Here is an 18,886-nt window from a genome sequence, read left to right on the forward strand (position 1 = left end):
TTAAATAATCAAGCTTTTCGCCGGCTTAGTCCACATTAACTTCATTAATATTAAGACCTTGCAGCCACTAAGGCTGACTATGGTTTGAAGATAGAGATTACAAATAAACACCGTGTCAACAGCAAACAGTGTTGCCAACATGCACACATGTAGCTCCCCAACACTGACTCGTCCTCAAAAACTGTTTATGTGGCCTTAGGTTATCATTGGATGATGTCTCTTGGATGAACTTGAATGGTCTCCAGGAGATGATTACAGCAAAAAACAAAGTGATCTCTATGCAACTTTAGTTTAAGCTGACACTAAGCAAGACACTACCCCTCAAAATTGAGGTATCTCAACATGCAAAATTTGCTCCATTCATAATTTGTAGACATGCTTGTCCCCTAAGAGATATCTGTAAGAAATGACCCAACAGAGGGTACACATAGCGGAAGACTGATAGTAAAGCCCAAGAGCTCACACAGTGTGATGTGGGGTGTGGAATCACAAACTTCTTAACTTATGTGCATAGATGTGCAAGCCAGTACATAGACAATGCTCAGAAACAAATATAGAAGCAACACTTTATATTTCCGTCCGACCAGAAACTAGGACAAGATACAATACCAAAAGGTTCTTCAACTACAAGCCTGGCACTTCTAGATCTCTGAGCCCACGTGCTCCACCTCGAGCATATGTAGACTCTCTGTCTAGATCCCTTCCACCTTGCAGTCCGGAAGCCAGCCTAGGTGGGCAGCCACTATAGCTCAGTCTGCAGCTTCTCCTAGGTCACCTTGTCCTCCTGAATGTAGGCCTAAGGCTCCCCCTTTGCTGCTGCTCCAAGTGATGTGTTATGAGGGCAAATGCCTCTCCTTTTATAGGGCACAAGGCCTGCCCCAAAAACCAACCAGCAGCCTCAATCTGGCCGACCCAAACAGGCCAACCAGGCTGCTATAAAACTGCCCTAAAAGGGCTCTCATAACTAGGGCCCCTGGCCCACAAAACTAGGGCTTTGGCCCTCACTTCAAGGCAGGGTCCCAGCCCCTATGCAGGGCTGCCTGGCTGTTGCATATGGGCTATAAATATGCCCTCCCAGGGTCAGTCTCTTGCAGCCCTATTTGCTGCTGCTCCTGCCCTCCTGGGTACCCATTCTCCAGCCCTAACCAGGGCCTCCAAACAGGCCCCAAAACCTGCTCCACATCTGCGCCTGCACATCCACCGTAACTGTGCCTCTGCCAGGCCCTTTTTCCAGCGCCATACAAAGCCGTACACCCTGTAGATGTCAGTGGCAGGCGATCGCCTCTTATTCCGGGTTCCTTGTGCTGGCTACTGCTTTGCCTTTTGCTGCTGCAGATCCATCGTAGCTCCGGGTACCCTCCATCTCTTTGATTCTTGCCCACATGGCAGCCATGCTGCTGCTCATGTGTCAGTCTCTCAAACCCTAGGTTCACCCCCCCCATGCTCTCCTCATATGGGGGCTTACAGATGGGGAGGTGACCTTTCCAACACCCCTCTCACCGACACATCCAAGCCCAATGCCAACACGTCGATGATGATGCTCTAGTGACTCCCGGGTCATGGTCCTCTGGAACACTTTGATGTCGAAATCTTTTCCTGGTTTTTCATCCAGTGGCTCCTGCTCCACCAAGTCTAGTTCCGCTTCCGCACACCATCCTGGTATACAAGTCCATCTCTGGTAGCACCTCCTGGCACCACAATATTCAGTCACGTTCCCACCTTCGAACTCGAGCAATCCAGCCATCATGATCTTCCAATTGTCCCCCTCATAGTGAGTGAACAACCTGAGGTCTTCCAGGCACCATGCTCTGAGGGTCTGTTTCAACCCGTCCTTCCTTTGGCAAGGTCTACAACCAATGAATATTTCTAGATAACCTCGACCATGAACTCTCCTTGAGTTCTCAAGCAGGTACTCTTCTGGCTTCAGTACTCTTTGTCCATCACCTTCTAGCAATCTGCGTCCAAGATTTGAAGAAGCACCAATACTTCCCCTTCTGCCTTTGAAGAAGGCCAATTCCTTCCAACCTCGTATCACCTGGGACAAATGAAGAGCAGAGTCTCTCCACAACATGCTATAAAGGCTCAAATGCAAAATATCAAGTACATACCATACCGTTGTACTGCATGTGTGTTTGCTCTGAAAGCAAACCCTGTACCTCATCGAGGCACCCACGAAGAGCCTGTGTAATCCTGTACTATCCCCTTCTGAAGTACAGCATCCATCTGACCATGAGACCCCAAGGCCCTTCATGGAATCCACCCTTGTGTTAGTGTCAACAACCATGCACCTAGAAGGTACCAAGCGCTCCATGCTGCCCTTCACCTTTACAAAGGCATCTGACTCCTCGTTGACCCACATCTCTATGTTAGACATCCTCACTGTGATTTCTTGGTCAACATTTCTAACCTCGGTAACACTGGGTGATGTCACCAGGAACAACTCTTTGATTACCACATTTGCTTTGGCCTCTCCCTCTGAATCTAAGTTGGACTCCTTTTTGTTTTTCCAATCCGCCTTTTTCTTTTTGCAGTCATTTGCAAAATGTCCTGGCGTATCACAGTAGAAGCACTTCTTCTGCTTCTTCCTCTTCAAAGTCTCCTCGTCCTCAGAGTCGTCTTTCTTGAACTTGCCACCGTTAGGCTTGCCCTTTCCTTTGCTAGCGTAATCCTTCACCAGCATCACCTTGTCGTCTTTGTCGTCCTTGTAGAGCTTCTCCCGAGCTTCCTCTTGTAGCAGTAATAGACCCAACTCCTCAAACGTAAGAGGTTTGGTCCTCTGTCCTGCTGTCACGGTCATAACAAAGCTCTTGAAACTCCGAGGTAGTCTCCTCAGTACCATCAAGGCCAAATGGCATGAGTCTGTCTTCTAGCCAACTGCTGCCAGCTGATCCCTCACCACCTTGACCTTCGTCAAGTGGCTATGTACCATATCTCCTTCTTCCATATCAAGATTGTAGAGTTGATGCTGAAGAAGCAAAAGCCGGGAGGTGTTGTCCGTCTCGTATAGATCCTTCAGAGTGACCCACGCCTCTACTAACATCTCGGCCATCTAGATATGTGGAAGAACAGAGTCCGTCGTAGTCCCTATGATTAATGCCAAGGCATGGGCATCTCTGTCTTCCCAAGCTTCCGAGCTCCTCTCTGTCTACTGCCATGACTATCTTCCCTTACCTGTCCACCATGTCCTCTGGCTTCGCCTCCACTCCTGTTGTCAGCTTCCACAACTTCCGAGCCACTAAATGGCTCCGAATTTTCACCTTCCAGGTCCGATAGTTGGTCTCATCTAGTTTCCAAACTCTCTGAAGTTAGGGATACTGAATGAGAGAAAACTAGGGGAGGAGGAAGGGAGAGCAAGGGCTGAAGAGGTTGTAGAGGTTGACATCTCTGCTATTATATCACACAGCAAAGTCAACCAAACTCAATTTTTAGTAGACCAGAGCTCTGAACGCACCTGACTGAACCTGAGCCACCCTCCTTCTCGCAAGGATACAATCCTCGAGTCGTGGAAGTCGATTCCCAAGAGCGTCTGAATCAGGGTCATCCTTCAGCAAGGTCCCTGCCTTCAGGCTCCCACACCTATGAGCCGCCTCCTTGGGCTCTGATACCATGTTAGAAATGACCCAACAGAGGGTACGCACAGCAGAAGACTTCACACAGTGTGATGTGGGGTGTGGAATCACAAACTTCTTAACTTATGTGCATAGATGTGCAAGCCAGTAAATAGACAATGCTCAGAGACAAATATAGAAGCAACACTTTATATTTCCATTCCTCCAGAAACTAGGACAAGATACAATACCAAAAGGTTCTTCAACTACAAGCCTGGCACTTCTAAATCTCTGAGCCCGCGTGCCCTCGAGCATATGTAGACCCTCTGTCTAGATCCCTTTCACCTTGCTGTCCGGCAGCCAGCCTAGGTGGGCAGCCACTCTAGCTCAGTCTGCAGCTTCTCCTAGGTCACCTTGTCCTCCTGAATGTAGGCCTAAGGCTCCCCCTTTGTTGCTCCTGTCTGCTGTCCTCAGGGCTGCTCCAAGTGATGTGTTATGAGGCCAAATGCCTCTCCTTTGAAAGGGCAGAAGGCCTGCCCCAAAAACCGACCAGCAGCCTCAATCTGGCCGACCCAAACAGGCCGACCAGGCTGCTATAAAACTGCCCTAAAAGGGCTCTCATAACTAGGGCCCCTGGCCCACAAAACCAGGGCTTTGGCCCTCACTTCAAGGCAGGGTCCCAGCCCCTATGCAGGCCTGCCTGGCTGTCGCATATGGGCTATAAATATGCCCTCCCAGGGTCAGTCCCTTGCAGCCCTATTTGCTGCTGCTCCTGCCCTCCTGGATACCCATTCTCCAGCCCTAACCAGGGCCTCCAAACAGGCCCCAAAACCTACTCCACATCTGCGCCTGCACATCCACCATAACTGCGCCTCTGCCAGGCCCTTTTTCCAGCACCGTACAAAGCTGTACACCCTGTAGATGTCAGCGCCATGTGATCGCCTCTTATTCCGGGTTCCTTGTGCGGGCTACTGCTTCACCTTTTGCTGCTGCAGATCCATTGTAGCTCCGAGTACCCTCCATCTCGAGGAAAAGAAAGGAGGAGAGAGAGAGGCTGTAGGATACAAAGAGCACCAGAACACATGAGTAGCAAAGCAATTGAAAGACTTCTAGAGAGAAACAATGTTTCTGAAAGTGATTCCCCTTTTTCTTCAAATGAGCTTTGTTAAAAAAAAAGATTAAGACAATGACTTGCTGTGTAGCAAAGGTCCGAGCTAGAAAATAAAGAAGAGGGATAGGACAAAGAGAAAGAGAAGGAGGGAGAGAAATGTCATGACAAGAGAAATGATTATTTAGTTAATTAATAGTCATTAGAACCTTATAGGAGGGGGCAATCACCTCGTTAGGACACCCCGTTCCTAGTCCAAGAGCAGAAATTTCCAGAAAAACCCCTTGCCTTAGACCCTCCGAAATTCAGGGTTTGTAGAAAAAAATATCAGAGAGACTTGCTTCCATGGATTCTGACTGTCGCACGGATTCCGATGCTTGCCTTCATGCCCGCCGTCGTGTGGATCACTTCAAGCCTATGCACACCATACGGGCACCTTTGCGTGCCCTTTCCCATTGTCACGCCTGCCTTCATGCCCGCCGTCGTGCGGATCCCTTCAAGCCTGTGCACACCATACGGGAACCTTTGCGTGCCCTTTCCCGTTGTCACGCCTGCCAGGCTTGTCCATGATGCGCTCTTCTTTTGCTCTAACTGTCCGTGCCAAACTTTGCATGTCCGGACACTGCCTCCCTCTCCTTTCCTGCCCGCTCCTTCTCTTTTCCGGTCCCAGTTGTGGATTGTCACCGCTTTGATGCCAAATGTGAAGTTCCAACGTTTTCATGAATGCAAATGTGTGCAATGCATGCAGACTTTGAATGCCTATTGGCCCTCCAATGGGGAAAGAGCACCCTCGTGAGAGTACTTGTTTCTCTTTCAACCTACTTGCAAGAGGTGGGAGAGAGAAGGCGGATGAATGCAATGTGGTAGAGAGTATGCTACGAATGATCACACTGAACGGGAGTACCCCTTCATCAATGTTGCTTGAAATTACTCAAGTTCCATCTTCCCATTTAGAGCTCCCCTTAGCCTATGACCCTTGCACCTACCATTTAAACATCTTTATTACTAATCATTGCCCACTGTTACATTGTTTAGCGGTACTATTTACCATGCTTGATCAATCATAAATACAAACATATAACCGCACAATAAATTGGCGTCTAACAAAGAAAAGTTGGATTGAGACGAGGTTTTAAGGGGGTGATCCACCCACCAAGTACCCCCTATAGCAGTGTCTAGAGCTCCAATCCACTCAAAACAAGCAGGCCAAACTGAGTATACCAATTTCCAGCATTAAAACAAGGAAGAAAGCCCAAAAGAGAGGGGCCCGTACAGTGTGCATGCATAAGCGCAAGCTTTGAAGGGATCTGCACGATGGCGCGCGTGAAGGCAGGCATCGGGATCCCCGCAATAGTCACGAACCAAGGAAGCCAGTCTCTCTAATATTTTTTGTTGTAAACCCTGAATTTCGGAGGGTCTGAGGCAAGGCAATTTTCTGGAAGTTCTGCTCTTGGGACGGGGAACGGGGTGTCCTAACGGGGGGGGCCGTGTGAATGTTCCCTTAAAACCCTTAAACTGTGACTGCCCCAATCACAAAATCACTCGCATCGGCCTCTAAAACATAAGGCCGGGTAGGATCGGGTAATGCAAGAACGGGTGCTTCCTTGATAGTTAACTTCAAGGTTTCAAAAGCCTTGTTCAATGCATCATTCCAAGAGATCGACTGGATAGACCTGCGTCCACGACCTTTCAATATGTTTGTCAGGGGTGCCGTGATGTGTGAATAATCACGCACAGACTTCCGTAGAAATACTCTAAATCCTAGGAAAGAACTAAGTTGTTTCACAGTCTGAGGGATAGGCCATTCTAAAACCTTCTGGATACGATCCAGATCAATGCTAATACCTTCAGAAGAAATCTTGTGTCCTAAGTAAATGATCTCCTTCATAAAGAAGTCACATTTACTCATCTTGGCACAGAGCTTATGCTGTCTTAGAATAACTAAGTTGTTTCACAGTCTGAGGGATAGGCCATTCTAAAACCTTCTGGATACGATCCAGATCAATGCTAATACCTTCAGAAGAAATCTTGTGTCCTAAGTAAATGATCTCCTTCATAAAGAAGTCACATTTACTCATCTTGGCACAGAGCTTATGCTGTCTTAGAATAACTAAGACAATCCGGAGGTGTCCTATGTGATCCTCTAACTTCGGCTATATACCAAAATATCATCTAAGAACACTACAACGAATTTACCCAGAAAATCTCCGAACAAATCGTTCATCATTTGCTGGAAGGTGGTAGGAGCATTGGTCAAACCAAAAGGTAATACAAGAAACTCGTAGTGTCCATACCTAGTTCGGAATGCGGTTCTATTTATGTGTTTAGCATAGATACAGATTTGGTGAAATACTTCGCTCTGGCCAAACGGTCTATTAGATCATCTGAATGAGGTAGTGGGTATCGATTCTTAATTGCCACTTTATTCAATCATTTATAATCTATACACATTCTCCATGAAGTATCTTTCTTCTTTCTTAAGAGGACAGGTGCTCCCCAAGGTGAAGTATCTTTTTTCTTCTTCACCATCTCTTCCCCTTCTTCCCAAATCTTGCTAAAGCCTGTTCTCCTCCGTTTCTCTGCCATTCTCCAAGCCCTTCCTGCTGGAGATACATCTCGAAGGGGCGAACCTCTGCCTGCAACGAATTGAAGTATCATCGCCGCTGCTCTACGACATTGCATGAAAATCGGCGACTCTCTTTCCTGCGTTTTCTCTGAGTCTGCATCATATTTCTCTAATTCCTTTCACGAGAAGATTCTCCATGTCTTGAGCTATCCTGTGCTGAAATCTGAGCAGCAATGGCTGCATATTCAAGGTGAAAACTGAGAAAAACCAGTCGAATTTGAAGAAGCGAGCTATGGCGATCTGACGCGGATTTGCGCTCCTCCTCCTCAGTGGACCTTCTGTGGTATATGAGCTTTCTTTTGCCTCAGAAAGCCCCTTTTTCTTTGCTTTGGAGAGTGAGATACAAGCCCTCCAAGTTCAGGCCTTTGTTTTTGACAGTTTTGACAAGGTTTTGAAAGTGATGCTACATTAGATGCTACTTTAGCATTTCTGAGGTTTTGAAGTTTTGAAAAGCATTAGTACAACTGTGGCTACAACTTTCTTTTAAGTTGCTATACCTGGTTTTGATTGAAAAGCTTTCATTTAGCCACCTCTGTGAAGCATATAAGTGAAAGCATCATTGATTGAAATTTGGTCACAAAACTTTGCTACATTAAATGCTTATATTTTGAAAGCATTTCAATTGTTATTCTAGCCTTGTAAGAGAGAAGACACTGCCCAATTCCTGGGTTAGACCCTCTCATGGCTTGCTTATGCAAAATATGTAAAAAGCCAAAACATAAAGCAATGTCTTGTTATGCTACAAAGGAAGAGAATGCCAACATGGCTTCCTTGTTGAAGATTGCCAAGATAATGGTTGCCAAAAAGGAAGCAACTTCAAAGACAGAAAAAGCCAATCTACTTTCAGTTGATGTGCCTCCACAAGATGAGGCATCCTTTGAAGATTATGTTTTTTAAAACATCTCTATGTATGCTCCAGATCTCTCCTTTTATGTTGAGTCAAGGTACTCAGCGTGGATAGTCCTCCAAAATGAATGAAATAAACTATTGTGTGTTTTGTAAACACCTCTGGTCACCTTATGATGTAGGCCATGTGTATGTGTTTTGCTCCATGGTACCTCTTGCAGACATTGTGTACATGTACATGCAGGGGAGATAACCATTGGAAGGTCTTTGTATCCCTTTTGTTTACCTTACACCCATGGGAACCCTTGCTAGCTTGAGATCCTAGCCATTGATAGATCCATGACCACCATGAGATGGCATGAGACACCTTGTGCTAGCTGTATCCTTGACATAGCTTGAGGCATTCCCTTGAGGGGGGTTTTGTTGGGATATCTCAAGGTGTATGCCTCGGGCACACCTTGGTTTCTATGTGTGAGTGCTAGAGGCACAGTTAGGTGCCCATAAGCACAGTTAGGTGGTGGTAGAAGCCACATAGAATGATTGAGAGAATCTAGGAGCAGATTGAGGAGATGATTGTGGAGCTCTGAAGTCATCAGTGATGTCAGTGAGCATGTAAGAGGTGCCTACATAAGGACCTCACTCTTCTTCATTCTATATGCAAGATTTCTCAGTTTGTGTTCACTCTTTGCTTTCCTTTCAGTTTACCAACAATATCGTGGGTTTTAAACCACTCTATTCCGATTAACAAGTCCACATGCTCCAAGTGCATGACATAGCACGTAAGAGCCACTGTGTATTCTTGAATCCGGAAAGAAAGCACTTCAACCTTGCGATCCAGCTGGAAGCTGCACCTCATAAGTGTGATCGCTAGGTATCGTGGACAGCCCCATCCTCTGCACAAGTTTGTAATTAACAAAGTTGTGAGAGCTGCCCGAGTCAAAAAGAATGTGAACTCTTTGGTCCCTAACTTCTCCATAAACTCGGAAAAGATCATGGCAACCAAATAACGAAGTATTAAAAGTGCAATTACAAGAAAGTGGGCAGGTAATGACATTTACAGAAATACTTGTCATCGAAACTTGATTAGCTCCCTTAGCTTTGGTACCCGGACCCGCTTGGAGCTTCGGTCCCGACGCTTGCTTCTGGTTCTTGCGCTTAGGACAATCATTCCTAGTGTGGCCCCGCTCCTTGCAGATGAAGCAACATCCCTCTTTCTTTAGCTTCAAGGTGCGAAGGAAACGGGCACGACCATTCTTCGCCTGAGTCAAATGTTTCTTGGAGGCGTTGTCTATAGACTTCGACTCCCTGGTACTAGTGGTAGACTGGAAGAACTTCCTCTTGTTCTTCCCACCCGTGTCGGCAACTGTGGTTCTCTTTGCGCTGGCCATGGTATCATCATAAATGCGCACGTAATTCATGGCCTCTTGCAACGTGGTACACTTGTTGTTCTTGATTTGTAACTTGTAGGAGTGAGGCAAACCATCCACAAAGAAACCTAACAAGGTCACTGGATCCATCTTTGTAGCTTTGGTCTGCAAATCCCAAAACCTTTGAAGATAAACCTCAAAAGTTAGATTCAACTTGGACATATCGAGGGCTTTGAGCTTACCTACGATGTCGTAATCTTCCTCCTTCTTTAGAAACACTTTCCTGAAGACCCCTTCGAATTCTATCCATGTTGTAGGCTTGGGTTGGCGTTCCTTCCACCACAATAAAGCCTTTCCTGACATAAACCCAGCTGCAAGCTGTATTTTCTTGTCATCTGGGTGAGGGTGAAACTGGAAGTGTACTTGCCACTTGTGCAACCAAGTGTCAACAACCTCCTTGGTACGAGACTTCTGATCTCCGGGAAAAGGATCTGGAGTGATGTTCGGACCTAACACTAAAGCCATGGCATCCACATGCGTGAGTGCCTGAACAGTGCTAGTCAAAAGTGTGAGTGTAGTTTGAATCCCTTCGAGTTGCTGTGTCAATCCCGTTTGATTTGTGTTAACCAGCTCAAACTTTTCATCAAGAGCAGTGGTGAATTCACTGAAGGCTTTCTTCGTAATCAGATCATCGTGGAGACCCTGGTCATCTTCTCCATGGTCACCCATAGCGAACTCGGGGTCTATTGAATCTGCCATAAAGGATGTGGAGTGAAGGAGCTCTGAAGGCCAAAGGGAAAGGAGAGAGAGTCGTGAGGAAAGGAGTGGGCAGTAGAGAAAACAGAATCCCAAAGCAGGTAGCAAACAACAATCTGCCTGGAGATTTCGTTAGAGGGGAGAGCGTTGAAGCAGAGGAGCAGCAAGATGGCGAACTGGAAGGCTATGAGAGAAGGGCTGTTCCAAACTCAGAATTGCGATATAGCAGCCTGAGCTAACGGGTGGTACTGAGTGAGGGCAGGTCGATGGTTGGCTATGCGCACTCATGGACTGCGAACTAGAGCATGCGAGATGGCCGCCGGAACAAAGAGCGCCATACTCCAGGCTTATAGCAGCCTGCACGCCAAAAAAGCAAACCCCTACTTTAGGTAGGGCTTTTGCTTTTTTTAGCTTTCCAAGCCCAATTTGGACGCAGCTTTCCCCAGCCTGATTCACGTCCAAGCCAATCCCTCGAGACTGTCATTTGCTGCTGACCTGCATCCTCACTCCAGCCATCAATACCCGCTCCCTAACTCTCATCTTGAAGGTTGCCCGCGGCCTTTCATCCCGTCCTTGCTCTCTGCTTTTATTCTGAAACTCGCTCCTACTTCTTTCCTGCGCCAACTCCTACAACTAACGAACTGCTCCCAAGCTCTTCCCCTTACAGACGACCTTTCTCATGGCCTCTCTTCCACTCCACCTTGCTTCTTGCGAATTCACCCTTTCTCTCTGTCTCTCCTTCCTTCTTTCCCCATCTAACCGCCACCTTTAACCATGAACCATAAGGCACATGCAAGGTAATAAACATGAATTTCGAAATTAGGGCATACCCGAAGGAAAAAATCATCCAAAATTCTTGGAACAGAAGTTCCTACCTCAGGAGTTGGCTCTGATACCAACTGACACGACCCTAGCACTCCTGAAACCTCTAATCTGCAAGCAAACACAAGAACACACCAACGTGAGGAAACTGAGCAAGCTGCTCACCACCCAACCATGACATCTACGAGATGTGATCCCGAATCAAGAGATGTCCCCTCCGAGCCACGAGCTGAGCTACTAGCACGAACTCCCAACCAGATCCTAACCAGCCTGGTGTCCCATACCACCAGGTAGCGCTGTGAAGCCTGGGATCTGCTACTAGGCCTTCGGCTACACTATGATGCAGGCGCACATCCGCAACTCAATCCAAGATCAGACCTAGCACCTGGGAACGAAACTTGCTCCCATCGGCTCTCTGAGAACTGAACCTCTGGGCCCCTTATATAGACTCGGGCCCCAAGCGCCAAAAATAGCGAAGACCTCTAACTGGTTCGTACCCTTGCCACTCAACCCGAGAATCAAGCCTGCCTAGCTCTAAGCCTCCCCAGGCTACCTGAGCTAGTCTTGTGTACCCAGTACACGTCGGATACCAATCCGTGCACATGACAAGAGCTTATGAGGATCGATTTTCAAGAGATGACTCATTCGAATTACCTATGGAGAGAGAAGATGATCATGCCATGGACTTAGAGCCAGGAGCTTCTCCTCCATGTAGAGCCCCATTCAAGATGAACAGGATAGAAATAGAGGAGGTAGAAAACATATTGAAGACTTTTGCAAAAAGGCCTGATTCAACCAAGCCGTTCTCCATTTGAAGCACCTATATTATTGGTCAAGAAAAAGAATGGATCACATCGTATGTGTATAGATAACCGTGCTTTGAATAAACTTAGAATTAAGAACCGGTATCCGATTCCAAGAGTGGATGATCTATTGGATATGCTTAAAGGTGCTGAAGTTTTTAGCAAATTGGATTTGAAATCTAACTATCATCAACTTTGGATGAAAGCTAGAGATAACATAAAACTGCTTTTCGCGCTCTCACTAGACATTATGAGTTTTTGGTCATGCCTTTCCACCTAACTAATGCTCCAGCCACCTTTAGTAGGCTGATGAGAAGGGTTTTGTGACCCTACTTGGGAAAATTTGCCATAGCCTTCTTTGGCAACATTTTAGTTTTCAACCAGATTGAGGAAGAGCATAAGGATCACCTTGCTAAGGTGATGGAGCTCCTAAGGAAGGATCAACTGTTCCTAAATACCAAGACGAGTGAGTTCTTCAAGACAGAAATAGAGTATTGGGGACACATTGTGTCTACTGAGGGGATTCGGGTTGACCCTAAAAAAATCCAAGGCCATAATTGAATAGCCAATACCCAAAAATATACATGAGTTGAGATCCTTCCTAGGGATGTGTAGTTATTATTGCAGATTCATTAAGAATTTTGCACGTCTTGCTTCTCCACTGACAAATTTGTTAAAGAAGCATTCCTTGTATGAGTGGGGAGAGGTTCACCAAGTAGCATTTGAGGAGCTAAAGAGAACATTGGTCACTGCACGAGTGTTAACACTTCCAGATATGCACAAAGAGTTCTTTGTTGTATGTACGAATGCGAGTGATTGGGCAGTGTTGATGCAAGGAGGGCACCCCATTGCTTATGAGAGTAGAAAGCTTCAAGGGGCTGAATTATATATATCACATATGAGAAGGAGTTACTGGCAGTCATTCATGCTTTGAAGTTATGGAAGCATTACCTATATGGTATGCTAATTAAGACTGACCATCAAAGTATCAATCTCAACCTATTGTTTTTTCAAGACAAATCAAATGGGCTGAATATATCCAATCCTTTGGGCAACCAAATATTGAATATCAGCCAGGAAAGGAGAATTTAGAAGCTAATGCTTTGAGTAGACGGCCCCAAGTTAACCACATTTCTGTGATTAAGGAGATATCACTAGGAGCAATAGTTGAAGCTCATCCTTAAGATGAGGACTTCGCTGAAATTTATGGGAAGATTCAACGTAGCGAGTTTGGGGAGTTAAGGCCTATTCCATCGTGGATGGATACCTATTGATGGGACGTGCCATATATGTACCCAAAACATTTCGGCATCTAGTCATGAGTGAGTTACAGGCGTGTCACGAGGGCGTGAGTTTTGCACACACTTATGGGCAGGACCCTAGAAAGCTAAGGGGCACGACCTTGGGATGTGGGTGTGTACGATTTCCCCTTAGCGATTAATGCCTTGGGGGTAAATTGGTGAATATGTCCAAAGAGGGGGCAAAATACCTTAGGACCTAAGTTGCCCATTGGTTTGGTCCCACTAGGGCAAATGAGCTTTTAAGTTGGTCATTCATTGGTTTGACCCCATAGGGCTTAGGGGCAAATTAATGACCTTGGGGGCAATCCAAAGCATGGGCTGCCACATGGCATACCCATGCAAATCAAAATGCAAAGGAATACCTTGGAAGAACCTGGGTTGGTCGTCGACGGGCAGGGGAGCATGGATCTTCTTCACGCAGGGAAAAAGACACGTAGAGGAGGAGAAAGCCTTGGCTAGTCGGGATAGAAGATGCACACAGGCGCCGTGGTACTGATCACAAGCACGGACTGCTAACGGTTGAGTACGGCTCCCAAACCGAAACAGTCCGTATAGTTTGTACAGATTGCAGGACGAAGTACGGAACAATCCGTATAGTTAGTAAGACTACAGGGCGAGGCACGGACCTGCTAATTCTCTCCTACGGAAGCTTTTGAATTCTCTTGTAGCCAGATTGGTTGGCCTTTGGACTCGTGCACGAGCAAGTTATGCTAAGCTCCAGGTGGGATAAGGCACCGTTGAGGATGGGTTGCACAAGCTCGTGTGTGAGCGTAGTTGAATACCCTTAGGTTGACCGAGACAAGTTGATTGCGCCCTTGTGAATTGGCTCTTGGATTGTGAGCTCTTTTGGCGAAGCCTAGTTGGCAAAGTGGATCACCATGGATGCTTGCATTTTAAGTTCTTGCTTCTGAGCATTGTGGGTAGAACAGTCATGCTCTCACCCATTGCTTGGGTGTTTCAGTGAATCTGTGGACACCTGTGGCAAAGAGGGGAGTTGTGTGACCCTAAATGGGCTGCTAGTTACAATTTCAATTTTTATGCAGGTGATTGAGCACAGATGGATGCGAGCTGAGCCCAACAGGGTCAATGCTTGAGATAATGATGCCAAAGAGTCGAAAATGCATTGAATGCAATGGAGATTGAATTCTCTATGTATCCTATTTGCTGGTTTCTCCAACTAAGAAAGAAATACCGAAAGGGGCGCCAAGGGTTTGGGGCCAATCTATGTCCTTGTAATTGAGCAAGGGCACTCTAGCTCCCCCAATCTATGTTTGAGTTATTTGCTGAATATTTTAGTGTGAAGGCTTTTGGCTGGTTAGTTGTTTTTACCACCCTCTTGTTGGCCTTGAGGATGGTTTCAATGCGAGTCCATATTCTGGACATAAGGGGCATTAGACAAACCAATGATAATCTTGAGAGGTACTTTCGTTGGCCTAAATTTCGCAAGGAAGTTTCAGCCTTCATTCAAAAATGTGACGTATGTCAGTGCATTGAATTTGACACAAGTAAGACTACTGGTCTTTTGCAACCTTTGCCTATTCCCTCTGAAAGGTGGGAACACATTACAATGGATTTTGTGTCAAGTTACCCCAATGTTGGTCAGTTTGAGCAGATTTTCACTCTTATAGATAGGCTGAGTAAGCAGGCTCATTCTGTTCCCTGCAAAAAGGAGTTGTCTGCTCCTGAAACAGCAAGGTTATTCATTAGGGAATCTTAGAGTTATATGTGTTACAAAAATGTATTGTATCTGATAATGATGGACGTTTCATTAGCAACTATTGGACAGCCCTATTAGAGAATCTCGGAACCAAACTGAAAGTTACTGCAGTCTTCCATCCTCAAGGAGATGGACAAAGTCAGAATGCCAATCAAACCATATATACTATACTTCGAGCTTATGTCCATGACCAACCTAGAAGGCGGCCAGAATTTTTACCCATGTTAGAGTTTGCTTATAATAACACTGTACATATTTCCACCAAGAAAGCCCGGACAATGTTTATCCACTCAATAACACACTTGGGGGAGCGAATTTTTGCTGCTGACCAGTTTGCTGCGGATATGTCACCGGTTATTGAGCAGGTAAAAGAACATATTAAGAAGGCCCAGGTTCAACAATCCAAGGCAGCCAATATGAAAAGAAAAGAAGTTTATTACAAGGACGATTGGGTTTTACTGAAGATTGATAAAAGAAGAATCAAGTCAATGAGAGGATATACAAAACATGTAAAGTTAGCACCGAAGTTTTATGGTCCATTTCAGATTTCAGCAGCTTATATCCAAAAGAAGGATCCAAAGCATATGAGTTGAAATTACCAGCCCACTGGTGTATGAAGGATGTCTTTCATGTGAGCAATTTGAAGAGATACCATGGCGATACTTCTGCGTTTTTAATATTCAGCATCAAGAAGAACCTGAACACATGGGTGCAGCCAACAGCATCCCAAAAGCTTGGCCGTTTTCACTACACTTAGGGCCTAATCGGGGTTCATGCACATTTTTTTATGTTGCCTCTATTAAACTAACATCTCCAATATAGCTTCCGGTTTGTGTGAAGCTATGATGGTCATCATGCCTACACGCTATCTTCATTCCTCCTCCTCCTTCACACCTCTCATGACCCTCTGGGATCTGAATGATGTTTAGGGAACGTGGAGGGCAATTTAGTTATGAAGCTACTATGGTTATCATCCCTACACCCTATCTTCATTCCTCCTACTTCACACACGTCATGACCCTCTCAGAATAACTATGTGTACACCACTGTCAAAAAGCTCGAATAGACTTGTAACCCATACAAATTGAAGATCTACTATGACGAGATTTACCTGTGTGTAAAACTTCTGAATAGTGTAACAGAAGAACAAGCCCAATATGATACGAATCTGAGGGGACCAATGGGTGAAACTCCTATTCTTTCTTTCGGAATTGCACGTCACCCTGATGGAGTCCAACAGTGACAAATGGCTCGTTTAGAACTTCCAAAACGATCGTGATCGAGTCCTCGCTGACAAATGGCTCGTTTAGAACATCCAGGAAGCATCAGCAATCCCGTCTTGTACCTTACCAGACTTGACAACCTTGCACGGGCATCAAACCGACAAACAGTCACCCGTGGTACAGTCGATATTCTCCTCCAATTTCTCTCGTTACTCCGTCGTCGTTCTGAACGCACTACTCTGGACAACGCTAACGGTAGCAGGTCCGTGAAAGCTGGGACAAGAGATCACGTCGGTAGCGGTGACAGAAACCAGCGCGAATCCGTGCTCAAGACAAGTCGACCTACTCCCCCTACGTTGAATTCATCTAACATCTAGAAATAAGCATTCACCCCAATGGAAAGACAATAAATCGACGATGCTTCTCCGTTACAATTACAACGGACGAAAGTTTACCTTCAACACAGGTGCTCCATTGAAGCTCCGAATAAGAAAACTAGTGAGCCCCTTTCTATTTAGATACCGACGCCCGAGTTTTTGTTCAGGCATTTCGTCTTTTAATTACAATCAATATCACTCATTGGCAAGCCTCACCTCATCTGTCGTAATATCTTCAAGTGCAGGCCCATCAAAGATATTAGGCGTGCCGAAGTGTTCCAGTGGGGACGTACCCTGCATATCCTACATCAACTTTCGCTTCCCGTTATGTGCTGCTGGCTTCCAACAAGATATGGAAGTCGTTGTGGACTGTTTCATTACATTACTTTGGAGATAAATGCCGCGTTCGAAGGTGAAGCTACGGCAAGGGAGCTTAGGGTAGTAGGATGCATATAGCAAAGAGGAGGCGATTGCAATGGAGCCCAAGAGCAGAAGTTGCAAAAACTGGTTGTGGGACTAACGAATCGCTGCAGGAAGAGCTACGATTTGGATTTTCAATGCTGAACATGAGAGGCTGGGAAGGATTGGAAGTTGCAGCAAGAAACAAGTACATTTGCTGAATTATTCTCATCATAGAATCCGGGAATCGAGCAACGAGACTAGCCCCGGCAGTTTCTTGGAGGAGAGGCCGTTTGAAAAATCTACAGAGCTCGGGCCCAAAATGGAGGAACTGGGGCCTGGGAAGTTGAAAATTTGCACCAGGATTGCACAGCTCACTTTGACGAGGAGGATAACGTGGGCATACTAAAATAAAGATGGGAGAAGGGAGCTTGATGTCAACGCAGTAGTTTTTGGGTTTTGGGTTTTAGTAACCGTTGGGAGATATTGCAGAATTAGCTTGGGAAGGAACATGAAAGCTATGGAGAGAAGGAGAAATCCTTGACGGAAGGGTTTTGCAGTCTTTTGGGGAAGCCTGGATTGTCTCCGAGAGCAGGCTTTGATGTTGGATGAGCAAGGGAAGGTTCTGAGGAATGGCAAGAAACAGGACCCAAAACTGGCTCAAGCGCTAGATTAAGAAAACAACCACTGTGGGAACAGTGAGAGACAGAGTGACACACAGAGAGAGGGAAGACAAACCAACAATCAATATAGCTTAACAATTTACAAACAATTAATATAGATTGTATTCAGAAAACTAATTAAACAATCCATAAAGAGGGCGAAGACAGACCAAGAATCAAGATAGCTTGTATTCAGAAAACTAATTTAGCAGGCAGAAACAGAAACCAGAACTCTGACCCCCAGACCTGTAAAGATAGCTACTAGCAATCCAGAGACAGAGAGAGATATCTCACACTCACACACCGACAGACAGAGACAGACATACACTGTTTCAGAAATCAGCACACCCCCCCACACAGTAAATTAGGTACTTGGTTTGTTATTTTGATGTTTGGATCTCTAACCAGTGCATGTTTTTTCCTCATCTGCCCATTTCAAGTCCCCTCTCATCTCTTTCAACCTTTTGAGGGTTGACACTTTTAAAAAGACAAGCACACGAGCCCCTAGCCTTGGAGAGAGAGCCAGAGCCTCAAAGGTCTCAAGACGACAATGCTTAACTTTCATGTGGGTGGGGTGGGTGCATCATGTGAGTGAGTTGAAAGAAGACCACACTTGCCACAAGAATGGACGTTTGCACACGTGTAAGTCTAAAAACCCACAATAACTATAGAGGCAAACTCTAAGGCTTGCCATTATAAATGAAAATACAAGTTCCAATCCAAATGAAACTTATGAGATTAGTGCCAATTCCTACTTAGTTTAGCTATATACCAATCCAAATGAAACTTAGGAGATTAGTGCCAATTCCTAGTGAGTTTAGCTATATACCAATAACTAGTCGCCGTGGCTTAGTGAATTCTTATGTTGACAATGAGAGATTATAAAGATTGGTCCCATGTGTTGCAAAATTTTTCTTTACGTTAGAATTGGAATACCCCTAGATTACCCTTTCGCAATTAATGTTAGTGTCGACCCAAAGAATACATAAAACAAGGTCCCATGGACATTATCTTGCCCATGATCAACAATATTTCCATGTTCTTCATCTAGCATATGTTTTATGCCCCTCATTACACCTTCACAATGGCCCCACACCCCATGTTATGGACTAGCTAAACAATCATTTGGGTGTTGCGCCTCCTACACCAAGCACAAAAAGGCACAAACACAAGCAATGTGTGTTCTAATGATAATATTTTCATGTCCATGGGATTGTAGAGCTAGGTTGACAAAGTCCAAGCCTAACTTGCTCCCCCCTCAATAAAGTCCAAGTTCTCCTCACTCCCAGATCATAGTTGATGTGAAAGACAAGGATAGGTTTTTTAAAGTC

At 45.6% G+C, this 18,886-nt stretch overlaps 1 protein-coding gene across 2 annotated transcripts in view; it reads right to left on the reverse strand.

Annotated features, from left to right (window-relative positions):
• LOC147894753 (Plasma-membrane choline transporter family protein) overlaps window positions 1-17,515 on the reverse strand; it is a 45,852-nt gene extending 28,337 nt beyond the window's left edge. For both annotated transcript variants that reach the window (XM_087385177.1, XM_087385178.1), the window contains exon 1: window positions 16,711-17,515. In XM_087385177.1, coding sequence (XP_087241303.1) covers window positions 16,711-16,794 — 84 coding nt within the window. In that variant the 5' untranslated portion in view covers window positions 16,795-17,515. The remainder of the gene's footprint in view (window positions 1-16,710) is intronic.
• Between the last annotated feature and the right edge of the window lie 1,371 nt (window positions 17,516-18,886).

The sequence above is a fragment of the Dipteris shenzhenensis genome, chromosome 14 (genome assembly GCF_047967505.1).
Source record: "Dipteris shenzhenensis isolate YYH24624 ecotype China chromosome 14, Dip_SZ_1.0, whole genome shotgun sequence".
Lineage (NCBI taxonomy): Eukaryota > Viridiplantae > Streptophyta > Polypodiopsida > Gleicheniales > Dipteridaceae > Dipteris > Dipteris shenzhenensis.